This window comes from Mauremys mutica, chromosome 25 (assembly GCF_020497125.1).
Source record: "Mauremys mutica isolate MM-2020 ecotype Southern chromosome 25, ASM2049712v1, whole genome shotgun sequence".
NCBI classification, from domain to species: domain Eukaryota; kingdom Metazoa; phylum Chordata; order Testudines; family Geoemydidae; genus Mauremys; species Mauremys mutica.
In genome coordinates, this window is record NC_059096.1 from 15,461,667 (window position 1) to 15,474,752 (window position 13,086).

At 45.7% G+C, this 13,086-nt stretch overlaps 1 protein-coding gene across 8 annotated transcripts in view; it reads right to left on the bottom strand.

The window, feature by feature from the left end:
* Window positions 1–13,086, bottom strand: part of LRRC37A (leucine rich repeat containing 37A) — a 55,064-nt gene that overhangs the window by 41,422 nt on the left and 556 nt on the right. For 6 of the 8 annotated variants that reach the window (XM_044999187.1, XM_044999179.1, XM_044999182.1 and 3 more), the window contains exons 2-3: window positions 8,291–8,362; window positions 75–146 (exon numbers count right to left, since the gene is read on the bottom strand). In XM_044999187.1, coding sequence (XP_044855122.1) covers window positions 75–146; window positions 8,291–8,362 — 144 coding nt within the window. The remainder of the gene's footprint in view (window positions 1–74; window positions 147–8,290; window positions 8,363–13,086) is intronic. The other 2 variants (XM_044999185.1, XM_044999186.1) reach the window with 2 other exon arrangements.

Consider the following 13,086-nt stretch of genomic DNA (forward strand, 5'->3'; position numbering starts at 1 on the left):
GCAAGGGATTCAAGAACAAATAGCAGTTTGTCTATTATAGTGTAAATGAAATATTACTAGAAATAAACACGTACAGGTGCTTTAGCGATAGCAAGCCCTCGAGTGAATCTTTCTGCAGTTTGCTTAAGTCATTGTCCTTGAGAATTCTGAAAACACAGACAAAATGGTAGTTTACTTGCTATACCAACAATAATCAAGAGAGAAACAAATCACTTCCGCAGAAAACTATGTTAAAATAGCATCTCTCAAAAGCCTGGTCTACGCTACGGAGTCAGGTCGAATTTAGCCGCGTTAGGTTGATTTAAAAATGACTGCGTCCACACAACCAACCCCATTCCATCAACCTAAAGGACTCTTAAAATCGACTTCTGTACTCCTCCCCGGCGAGGGGAGTAGTGCTAAAATCCACCTTGCTGGGTTGAATTTGGGGTAGCGCGGATGCAAATCGATGGTATTGGCCTCCAGGTGCTTTCCCAGAGTGCTCCATTGTGACTTCTCTGGACAGCACTTTGAATTCCAATGCACTAGCCAGGTACACAGAAAAAGCCCCGAGAACTTTTGAATTTCATTTCCTGTTTGGTCAGTGTGGCGAGCTCAGCAGCACAGGTGACCATGCAGTCCCCCCAGAATGGCAAATGAGCTCCAGCATGGAGTGAACAGGAGACACTGGCTCTGATTGCTGTATGGGGAGAAGCATCTGTGCAGGCGAACTCCAGTGCGTGCACATTTGTAACTACAGTACAGGATTTAAAAGCAATAGTGTTTAATGTTTGATTTGCCCTGAAGAACTGAGATGCATTCACATCCAGTACAGCTACTGGAAAGGTCTGTTAACGTGTCTGGGGATGGAGCAGGAATCCTCCAGGGACATCTCCATGAAGCTCTCCTGGAAGTGCTCTGAAAGCCTTTGCAGAACGTTTCTGGGGAGGGCTGCCTTATTTTGTCCTCCATGGTAGGACACTTTACCACGCCAAGCCAGTAGCAAGTAATCTGGAATCATTGCAGCACAAAGCATGGCAGCGAATGGTCCTGGGTTTTGGTCGCATTCAAGCAACATTCAGTCTATATCTTTCTATGTTAGACTAGTAGAGTGATATCGTTCATGGTCACCTGGTTGAAATAGGGGAATTTTTGTAAGGGAACAGTAGAAGGACCCTGTTCATGCTGGTCTGTTTGTGCCTGGCTAAAAGGGATCATCCCAGAGAATAGCCATGTGGCCGGGGAGGGGGAAAGTGGTGAAGGGATCATCCTGGAGAATAGCCACATGGCAGGGGGAGGGAAGAAGAGATCATTCCAGAGAATAGCCACGTGGTGGGGTGGAGCTAGTTGTGTGCTGCACATCCACTCGAAAACCACAGCCCCTCCTTTTAAATGTGAAACCCAACTCACTGCTTGCTCTGGGAAAGGAGGGCGCTGCAGTTTGAAAACATTCCCACATGTTATGAAGGCGTTGGAAGCCAGACCTGTGTACCCTTTGGCTTACCATGGCTGCCTGGAAACCAAATTCTGTTGCCCAGCCGTGTGTAATGTGTCACCATACCGGCAGTGGGTGCTCAATATAAAAGGCAAAATGCAACCCTTGTACCTAAAGCACATGTGCTGTCTGCTGTGAATTGCTTGATTCACTGTGAAAGAGTCTCCCTTTTGTTCTCAGAAATGTATCTTCTTAAATTTTACTGTCCCTTTTTATCTTCCCCCAGGTACAAATGTTTCTACGCTCTCCCTATCATCTCCGTCCCTGAGGTTATCGCAGGTTAAAAGGTGAAAAAAACCCACTCGCGATGACATGTTTTCCGAGCTCATGCAGGCCTCCTGCACTGATAGGGCACAGCTTAAAGCATGGGGGCATTCAGTGGCAGAGTCTAGGAAAGAATTAAGTGAGTGTGAAGAGCGGAGGCAGGACACGATGCTGAGGCTAATGGGGGAGTAAACAGACATGATGAAGCATCTGTTGGAGCACCCTTTAATTAATAAAGAATGCATGCCTGGTTTCAAAATAATAGTTACTTTATTTCGAAGGGGGGAGGGTGGTTGGCTTACAGGAAATTAAAATCAACAAAGGGGGTGGGTTTGCATCAAGGAGAAACACGCACAACTGTCACACTGAAGCCTGGCCAGTCATGACACTGGTTTTCAAAGCCTCTCTGATGCGCAGCGCGCCTTGCTGTGCTCTTCTAATCACCCTGGTGTCTGGCTGCTCAAAATCGGACACCAGGCAATTTGCCTTAACCTTCCACCTCGCCATAAACGTCTCCCCCTCGCTCTCACAGATATTGTGGTGCACACAGCAAGCAGCAATAACAATTGGAATGTTGTTTGCGCTGAGGTCTGACCTACTCAGCAAACAGCGCCAGCGAGCTTTTAAACATCCAAAGGCACATTCTACCACCAGTCTGCACTTGCTCAGCCTATAGTTGAACTGCTCCTTACTACTGTCCAGGCTGCCTGTGTAAGGCTTCATGAGCCATGGGAGCAAGGGGTAGGCTGGGTCCCCAAGGATAACTATTGGCATTTCAATATCCCCAACGGTCATTTTCTGGTCTGGGAAGTAAGTCCCTTCTTGCAGCTGCCCGAGTTCCTAAAGATGAGAGCATCATGCACCTTTCCCAGCCATCCCATGTTGATGTAGGTGAAACATTCCTTGTGATCCACCAGTGCTTGCAGCACCATTGAGAAGTACCCTTTGCAGTTTATGTACTGGTTGGCAAGGTGGTCTGGTGCCAAGATGGGGATATGCATTCTGTCTATTGCCCCACAACAGTTAGGGAACCTCATTGCAGCAAAGCCATCCAGTATGACCTGCACATTTTCCAGAGTCACTACCCTTGATAACAGAATGTCAATGATTGCACTGGCTACTTGGATGACAGCAGCTTCCACAGGGCTATCGCCACTCGCTTCTCAACTGTCAGGGCAGCTCTCATCTTGGTGTTCCTGTGTGGTATTCCTGTGCTTCAGGGTGGGGGAAAGCAACTCACAGAGTTCCAGGAAAGTGGCCTTATGCATGTGAAAGTTTCGCAGCCACTGTGAAACATCCCATACCTGCAACATTATGCGGTCCCACCAGTCTGTACTTGTTTGCCTGGCCCAGAATCAGCATTCCACTGTATCAACCAGCCCCAGTGCCACCATGATGTCCCAATTGCCACAGCCTGTGCTTTCAGGAACATCTGTGTCCATGTCCTCATCAAAATCCTCCCTGTGCTGGCATTTCTTTGCCTGGTTCTGCATATACGCCAGGATAATGCGCAAGGTGTTTACAATGCTCACAACAGTAGTGGTGATGGTGAGCTGAGCGGGCTCCATGCTTGCTGTGGTATGGCGTTTGCACAGGTAACTCAGGAAAAAAGGCGTGAAACGATTGTCTGCGTTGCTTTCACGGGGGGAGGGGCGACTGACGACATGTACCCAAAACCACCCGCAACAATGTTTTTGCCCCATCAGGCATTGGGAGCTTAACCCAGAATTCCAATGGGTGGCGGAGACTGCGGGAAATGTGGGATAGCTACCCACAGTGCACCGCTCCGTAAGTCGATGCTAGACACAGTAGTTAGGACGCACTCCGCCGACTTAATGTGCTTAGTGTAAAACATACACAATCAACTGTATAAAATCGATTTCTAAAAATCAACTTTTATAAAATCAACCTAATTTCGTAGTGTAGACATACCCAAAGGCTCTCTTTGTTTGCCTGGTGGTTGCCCTGAGTTGGTGCACAAGCAATCTTGTTCCAATCGTAAATTACTCAGTCTACCTTCAACTTACAGCCATTGGAGTGTGTTATACCTTTGTCTATGAATAAACTGAATAGCCCGTGTGATAAATGAAGGGGGTGGGTAGCTCCCTTTTATGGACACCCAGCCAGCCAGTTAGCTATAAAATCCCTGTTAGTAGCTGTTCTCTACTTGCTTTATCTGTAAAGGATTAAAAGAGTCCATAGGTAAAAGGAAAGGAGGGGGCACCTGACCAAAAGAGCCAATGGGAAGGCTAGAACTTTTTTAAATTGGGAAAAAGCTTCCCCTTTGTCTGTCTGTTGTTGTTCTCCGGAGAGAGGGGCAGAGCAGAGACAGGGCTGGAACTATGCTGTAAAAAGCTTTGGGCCAGGTATGGAAAATCATCAGATCATACCTAGAAACTACTCATTTGAAACCCCAGATATGTAAGTAGATCACGTAATATCTAGGAAGACGTGATTAGGTTTCTCTCTTTTATTTCTTTATGGCTTGTGGATTCCTTTGTGCTAACCCCAGGTGCTTTTGTTTTACTTGTAACCTTTAAGCTGGACCTCAAGAAGCTATCTTGATGCATAATCCTTGTAATTGTTTTTTTTAACTTAGCAAAAAGCCTAAATTCCAGATGTATTTTCTTTCTTTTTAAATAAAATTTACCCTTTTTAAGAACAGGATTGAATTTTTGTGTCCCTAAGAGGCTTGGGCATATATTGTTTAATTAGCTGGTGGCAACAGCTGATTTCCTTTGTTTTCTTTCTGAGCTCTTCCCCGGAGTGGGAGTGAAAGGGCTTGAGGGTACCCCACAGGAAGGAATTCCCAAGTGTACCTTCCTGAGTTCCAAAAGGAGTTTTTGCACTTGGGTGGTGGCAGCATCTACCCATCCAAGTTCAGAGAAAAACTGTAACCTTGGGAGTTTAATACACACCTGGAGTGGCCAGTATTAATTTTTAAAATCCTTGCGGGCCCCACCTTCTGCACTCGAAGTGCCAGAGTGGGGAATCAGCCTTGACAGCCCGTTATCAAATATTTGTTCTCCATGTCAGTACTTATAGACTTATAGACTCTGATCAAGTCACCCCTTAATCTTTTCTCTGTTAAACTAAATAGATTGAGCTCTCTGAGTCTATCACTCTGGGTATGTCTGACTTGGGCTCACGGAGTTTGGGCTCTGGGCCTGTTTTATTGCTGTGTAGACTTTTGGGCTCGTCCTGGAGCCCAGGTTCTAGGACCCTGTGAGGTGGGAGGGTCCCAGAGCCCAGGCTCCAGCCCAAGCCTGGACATCTGCTGTGACATTGCAGCCCTGACCTTGATGGAAATAGGCTTAGAAATGTATATATGACATAACTGGAATATGTTTTCTGCTACATATGACATGTAACATATCTCTGTACAGGTTATGATCTACTGAATACATTCCTCCTATTTGTATGCATGTATCATTTTTGTACTTGAAGTTATGAATATTGGCTGTATAGCTGCTTGATTTCTATGTAGCCTTAGTAAAGCATCTGGTCAGCTTCTTGAGAAAGGAATGTGTAAGTTAAGTGCCCAGTCAAGAAGCACTTAACTGACAATGGATCTTGGAAGGCTCCAATTCACGTAAAAAGCCTACTTGAGGATGTTCAAGGCAGCATGTGAACCATGGCTGCTACTTGTAAGTTTTGAGTCATGCCTGGACATGTGGCTTGCCCATGTGACTCCAAAACTCCATCTTGGAGCTGGACTTTGCATAGGAGAGAGGAGGGGGCCTTCACCCACAAGAGAAAGTCTATTTAAACCCCTGGGAGACCCCTCCATTTTGTCTTCAACTGGCTCAAGAGATAGCCCCTCCGCCCCTAAGGATACCTGCGAGAAACTGGAAAAAAGGACAGTAACTACGGGGTGTGTGAGTGATTACTGGACCCAGACTAGAAGGAGACTAGTCTGTAAAAGGAAGCTTATTGAAACATCTCGGAGGGTGAGGTTTTATCTGTATTCAGTTTTCTTACTGTACTAGGCATAGACTTGCAGGTTTTATTTTATTTTACTTGGCAATTCACTTTGTTCTGTCTGTTACTACTTGGAACCACTTAAATCCTACTTTCTGTATTTAATAAAATCACATTTTACTTATTATTTAACCCAGAGTATGTCTTAATACCTGGGGGGGGGAGGGGGGAAACAGCTGTGCATATCTCTCTAGCAGTGTTATAGAGGGTGAACAATTTATGAGTTTACCCTGTATAAGCTTTAGACAGGGTAAAATGGATTTATTTGGGGGTTGGACCCCATTGGGAGTTGGGTATCTGAGTGTTAAAGACAGGAACACTTCTGTTAGCTGCTTTCAGTTTAAGCCTACAGCTGTTAGGGGACGTGGTTCAGTTCTGGGTCTGGGTTTGTAGCCGGTTAGCAGGTCTGGCTCTTACCAGGGGCAGAAGTAGTCTTGGCACATCATTTGGCAGCCCCAAGGGGGTTTCTGTGATCCAACCCGTCACATTGTGAGCCCGAGTCAGCTGGCATGGGCCAGCCCCGGGTGTCCAACTGCAGTGTAGACATACCCTATAAGGCATGTTTTCCCATCCTTTAATCAGTCTCACGGCTCTTTTCTGAATCTTCTGAAATTTATCAACATCCTTCTTGAATTGTGGAGAACTGGCAGGATCTGAGCCTCTGCTTGTATTTTTTCCCTTTTCATCTTTTGATCTATCACATCACTACATTTAATGAGTTCTGAATTAATACCTTGATAGTCTGGGTACCTCACTCCTTTCCAGGACTGCGTGTCTAAAAAGCTCAGGGGTGATTTTATATTTTCTCTCTTAGTTAGTCCATAAAAGAGATCAGCTCCATAATTGCTGACTATTATTAGTTCACAAGATAGACAGGACTTTCTGCTCCTCGGACTGAAGCAATAGAAAGAAGAGCTAGGAGGGAGAAAGTTTCTAGTCTGTCCCTGTACCTGGCAGTCCTGGTTGTGACTCCATAGTTAAGATGTTAAGACCCATTCTAAACTCTTGTGTGTTGACCTGGTGCTAAATTCCTCCCCACTATTCCTTTCAGCCTGTAATTTCAAGGCAGAAATTATTTTTTTAAGTTTGAAGGAAATCAGACACATAGGGCAGAGTGGAAGAAATGAGATGTGTGTGTGTCACATTTGGAGGGAGACTGATACTTCAAATAGGATTTTCTTTTACAGTATCAAACTTCTCCTGTCCCCTGTGAGAATGGGAGAATGGACATTAGCATCCACCATGGAGACCAGTTTTCAGCCCTAACTGAGGAGTAATTGAACCTGAAGGAATTCAGAGCGTAATAAAGGAAAATGACTTACTTGTAACTGGAGTGCTCTGGTTGCCTCTGCAGAGCCACACTAGTCCTTGAGCTATTTACAAGCAGTGACTGTTGGGGCTGTGTGCATGGACCTGAACATGCAAGGTGAATCTACCATTCTAAACCTCCCCCTTCCTTGTAGCCCCATGAAAGCCTCCCAAGGAATTACAAGAATGGCTGTGGAGAGAGTATACTCTGAAAAATCCAGATATGATCCACCAAGCATACTGTTCCCAGGTAGACATCTTATCCTGGGAAGAAGCACACTGTTTGCAGCTTGAGATGTCTAACTGGGCCAGTCATTTCTGTCAAATTAACTGCATAATAGTGAGAACACAACTGCAAAATCATGTTCAAACTCTTTATAAAAGAACTGTAACAATTAACAACTTCTATAAAACAGTAAACTGAGCTCATGAGCACAAACAAATTGAGAAAATATATTAAAAGTCAATGTATGGTGGTTTGGGAGAGAAGAAAAAACCCAAAGGCCTTCTGTAACCTCTACTCTAACATTCAGTTCCACAAGGGGGATGTGTGCATGGGCCCAGTAACTGATGCCAGCATGCTTCCAAGACTCACAGCATGTTTAAGTACGTCTGTTCAGACATGTCTGTGCCCTAGTGCTCATTTGAGAAGGTGCTTTTTTAGTTAGTAAGAGACCAAATCTAACTATGCTACAATAATGTATATGAAAGTGCTTTTCTTTTCATAAACTTATGTCTATTAAATGACACCCCCACAAATATATATAACAAGCATATGGCTTATTCATAAGGGACAATCACTTGGGTAAGTTTTTAAAAAAACACCACTAAGAAATAAAATGTAAGCAAACCCTGCCCTCCCCCCCATGCGTACTTCCCTTGTTAGTACTAGATTTTCTTCACCATTATGGTGAACACCTCGTTAATTGGCACAACTGAGCCAATTTCAGCTTTGGATACTAACTACCTAACCCTCCAGATGCCTCTGTCTTCATGAACAATGGCATCAGAGTCATGGGCCAATAAAGCTAGCAGGGCTTTCAGATTTCACTGTGTGAAAAGATGAACGCTAGATCAGAGACCTGATTATCACCCAGTCTAACATCCGACCTCACCCATTTCTTTACCACCCCTTGCCCTGAACTGGAATGGAAACGTGTGGGGGGGCTCTTTATTTCCTTACAGTTTCTGGCTCAAAGACTGAACGAAATACCTGGAAAATACCTTTAGCCCTCAATATATAAAATGCTAGAAAATACTCACAAATACTCAGCCCAAGGGTATCCCTTCCATACTCTTTTTTCAATGGAAGAAATAGAGTTCCCACTGAAGTCTCTGTGAAGAAATAAATGCCATTTCACTATTATCTTTAGCGAATTAATTTAGAAGATGATAATTCCATGGAGAAATGTTCCCAAACCGAATACTTTGCAAACAGTTCCCCTCAATGCCGGTATTGAGTCATAAAAGTCTGTGATCATGCTCCTCCAAGGCAATATGCCCATTGACTTTGATGGAGCACATTCATGCCCTGAAATCGTTGCATGTAGACTGAGTCTGCTGCCCCCTTCTGAAAGTCACAATCCTCCATTGGGGTGGCACCACTGATTTCTGTGGAGAAGCAGGTGTCACAGAGGGCTATGGCTGGAATGAGCTGCAGGGGCAAAACAACTTGTAAGGAACAAAGGAACCTGTTTTCCTGAAAATCTTGCTACTACTAAGGGAAGAAGAAAACAAGCCCCTTTGGTATTGTGAGTGTGGTACCTTTATTCCCATCCCAAGGGATGGATTCTTTGTGGCTGTGTTCTCCAAGCTGGGTTTTCCTGGACCAGCCCCTCTTCTGATAGGGCACTGGGTTTTCTCTGCCCATTCGAGCTGGGTGAAAGTTTTCTGACTAATAATTTCTCTCTCCTACTGAAGATGTTCCATGATGTATGAAATACTTGACTAGTCATTGGGCCAGAGAATGTGTGTGAGACTACTTCTGTCGCCTGCTGGTCAGGACATGCTCTTTTTCTAATGTCAGTGTTCCCAGTTCAAGGCCCTGCTCCAATAATTATCCAAAGTGGAAAAGCTTCAACAGGTAAGACTGAAAAAGTCCTGTTTCAGGCAACCCCATAGCCAGTGCTTAGGGCACTGTCCTGAGAGACTGGAGACCCGTGTGCAAATCACCCTAGGAGAGGGCACTAGCCACTGCACTAAGCTTTATAAGGAAACAGCTCCTCCTACGGCTAGTTTGTGAACCTGGCCATTCATTTCCTTTAAAAAATGCCTGGAAATGAAACTTTCATTCAAACAAAACACAGTTTGTGTCGACTTTGTCAAATCCTTACACTTGTTTGGAAGTTTCCGTTTCAGTTTGACTTGCCCAGAACTGGGCTTTTTGGGCCTGCCAGCAAACCAAAAAATCAGTTATTGATCCAGCTCTGCTGCTCACCCCACCTTGGCATTGTGTTCATTTAAATTCCCAGCCTTTCCCAGGTGGTCCTGTCCCTTCTCAAGCTGCTGGAGGCGGCACTTGGCAGGCGGGAGCGATGTGCTAATACCAGACCCCAGCACACACCTTTGCAATGCTTCTCCATTCCGCTCGCTCATACAAATAGGGGTTTGGCCCCACACTCTTTGGCTGCCACTTCCCCTCCCCCTCACGGTGGGGAACATGCTGCTGCCCTCCCACCATAGAGGTAATAGAGCTATACTGCAGTGGAACTGTGGGGTTTAAGAAGGAATTCGTCCCTGTACCGGTGCAGCTTATACCACCCCATACTGGGGGCTGATTTGATCTGGTACCAGTTTGAGCAGGCTTGCGGGCTGACCTCACTTACACCCTGGCTGCACTAGCTGGGGTATGGGAACACTGCAGCCATGCTCCCTCCCATCCTCCGCGTACTCCGGCATGACCCTGTGCTGGGGTGCCTGTCAGGGACAGTGTAGCACTGGCTATGTTAGCTCTGCACCTGCTGTGGAGGCCTCCTAATCAAGGATGCAATGAACCCATGGAATCCCCCCTTGATGCTTGCTAATGTTCCCATGGAAGTCAGTGGAAAAACTCCCATTGACGTCAATGGGAGCAGAATCTGGCCTATAGTTTATCATCATTGACAAGCTGAAAGCCCGTGCGGTCGTACGTGTGTAATTCATAAAGTGTAAAAAAGCCAAAAGTGTCTGAGAACTTAAAAACTGTATGGTAACAGACCATGAATTCCACTGAGGATTAGACCTGGTCATATTCCAAACATAGAGCTCTCAACCATCGCTTCACACTGACTCAGCAGACATTCTAGGCTGCACAGTGACAAACAGAAAGGGGACAATCCTGGAATTTTATGATGAGGATTATTTGTGTTGTGTAGTGGCCAGGGGCCCCAGGATTGGGGCCAGTATCCCCAGGGTGCTAGGTGCTGTACAAACAAACAATAAAAAGATCCCTATCTCAAGGATCTTACAATCTAAGGGAAAAGGCTCCAGGTGGAACAGACAGATAAGGGAGCACAAGGAAAACAATAATGCTGGTCAGCTTGGCAGGCAGTGGTCTCAGCACACCAGTTTATAATACTCCATGTGGGGATCAGCCCCAAAATGTTCTGCAAGCCTTTCGAGAGCCAAGGCAAAAGAGTCATCAGCCCCTGCTGTAGAAATCACCTCTGATTCCCTTAGGGACAAGCCCCAAAACCTCCTCCTAGATGCCAGCCATCCCAGATCTTCCCCCCACATCAGTGACCAGCTCATAACTTCATCTCCCAGCTTCAGAAATCCTCTTGGGGTCCCCCCGTTAACAATCCATCAGCACCCTCTTTCTTCCCCCTGCTAAATGAGACCACAGTACCATGCCTTTCTTGACATCTCTTCTCTAGCAACAATGCCTAGATGGAATCCTTCCCAGCTCCCAGAAGCTGAGGAAAGTTCCATGTGAGGCCCTGGAAATCATAGGGGAAAACTCCACCCAAGTCTCATCTGGGAGTTTGAAAATCTCCATTGGATTTCACTGAGGGTGGAGCGCATTTTCTCTGTTTCTTAGGTTAGTTTGTTTCTGCCCCTTGAGTCCATTCCTCCTTCTGACTGAAGACTGTCAGGCCATATGTCACCTTTCAACCCCCAGCCACTGTGGCTGTAGAGCTGTTCAGACAATGGGGAAATCCGGGAAAGATTTTGTCTTTTTTAATGGAGAAAGTGCATTCTTTTTTTCAATAACCTCATTCTTAAAACTGACTACAGTGTTTCTGATTAGAATTGAAAATAAAAATCACTTGTGGGCAGAGAGCAGACCTGGAAACTTTCAGCTCAAGAAGTGAAAGTTTCAGAACGTTTTGAGTGACTGAAAACAGGCAGTTAAGATGGCAAGTGATGGTCACAGCCACTCTCACAAGCATGGCTAACCACTGACTAATGGGGAGGAAATAATGAGACTACAAACTTTGCCAGGGTGTTAATGCCAAGAATGGAGCCGCATCATTCAGAGTGTTCCATGGGGGTATAACAAGGGGGAATGGCAACTTATTTCTAGCCTGAATTTGTCTAGCTTCAGCTTCCAGCTGTTTGTTGCAGCCATCTGTTGTCTCTCTCATTTTATATTCGATATAAACTCTTTGGGCCAGGGCCATCTCTTTGTAGTGGTCCCACAGTGCCCAGCACAAGGTGGCTGGTGCCTGGGCGCTACCACGGTACAAATAGATTATAATAATAATTATAATAATGACAGGACAGATGTTTTCAGCTATGAACAGGAGACTGCCAGGAAAAGAGGGTGGGTCTGCACAAAGGCTACAGCTGTACCAGGTGGTGTGGTAGATTGGATAATGTGAGTTCTGTAACTTCAGTTTCTGATTTGCTTTGGGTACATCTGTGGATGACTGGTTGTCTGCTTTGGGGAAGCGGATTGTCATGTGACCATGGTAAAGCATCACACAATGAGCCAATTTGTACTAACATTGAACAAACAGCTTTACTAGAACAGGGGAAACAGTATTATCCCGAATACTGCCCTGCTCTCTCTCTGTTTGGTGCAGAGCTTCTGCCTCAAACTTTCCCAGGCCTGGTTTTCTGCCACAGCTTTGGAGACAGTTTTCACATCCTTGCAAGAAAGGCAGGAGCTTCCTCGGCCTCGCTATTTGCTACTGTGTACTTTGCTTAATTGCATTTACCTTAAGGGTGGTAAATGTCCCACTTTCTACAGTGCATGTGCAGAGATGGGGGATAGAGAGCAAAGGGAGCCCCTTGGGCTGGGACCATAGTTTCGTTCTCTATTTGTCTAGCACAGTAGGGTCTTACTCCATGACTGTGGCTCCTAGGTGCTGCAGTAATACACATAAATAATAACAATAATAATAGCTTTAAGCCATCATTGTGCTCCCCCATTTCCCAGAGCTGCTAAGGGGCCGGTGTGGCCCACGTGTGAGGTACAGCAGCAATGACAACTCCCAAGAGAATCTTGGTGTCCTCGGGGACCACAGCCACTACTGGCAGGCTCAGCCAAATCTCTTTTGGGGTTGGGATGCTGGGGAGTAAGGGCTTATCTACACAGGGAGACGGTAAAGGAAAGGTGTGGATATACACTGCTATAGTTATACCCTATCTAATTCCCCGTGTGGACACTCTTAATCCAGAAGAGCCTTTTTCCAGTTTAGCTCATCTCGTTCAAACGCACAGCTACGCTGGTGAATGTCCTCATGCCCCCTAAGGCAGGGGCAGATTCTCTCCTTCCCCTGAGCCTGTACTCAGCCCGTGACCCTGACCCTGGTAATAACAAGCAAAAGAAGAGCAGATGGGGAGCTTGGGCACATCAGCTAGGTCAACGTTTTCAAACCTGAGTGTCTGAAGTTAGGCACTGAAAGGCACATTTAGGGAACTAAATCAGACAGGGTCTGCCTTCCATTGACCTCAACAAGAGCTGCAGGCCCTTCAACAATAGCCCCAATTGTAGATTTAGGGACCCAGGGGATTTAGGAACACAAGCCTCATTGAAAGCCAATGAGATTTATGCTCTCAATTCCCTCAGCTGCCTCACTTTAGACTCCCAAATTTGGCAATTTTGCCCTGACGTGCTCTGAAAATGAAGATAG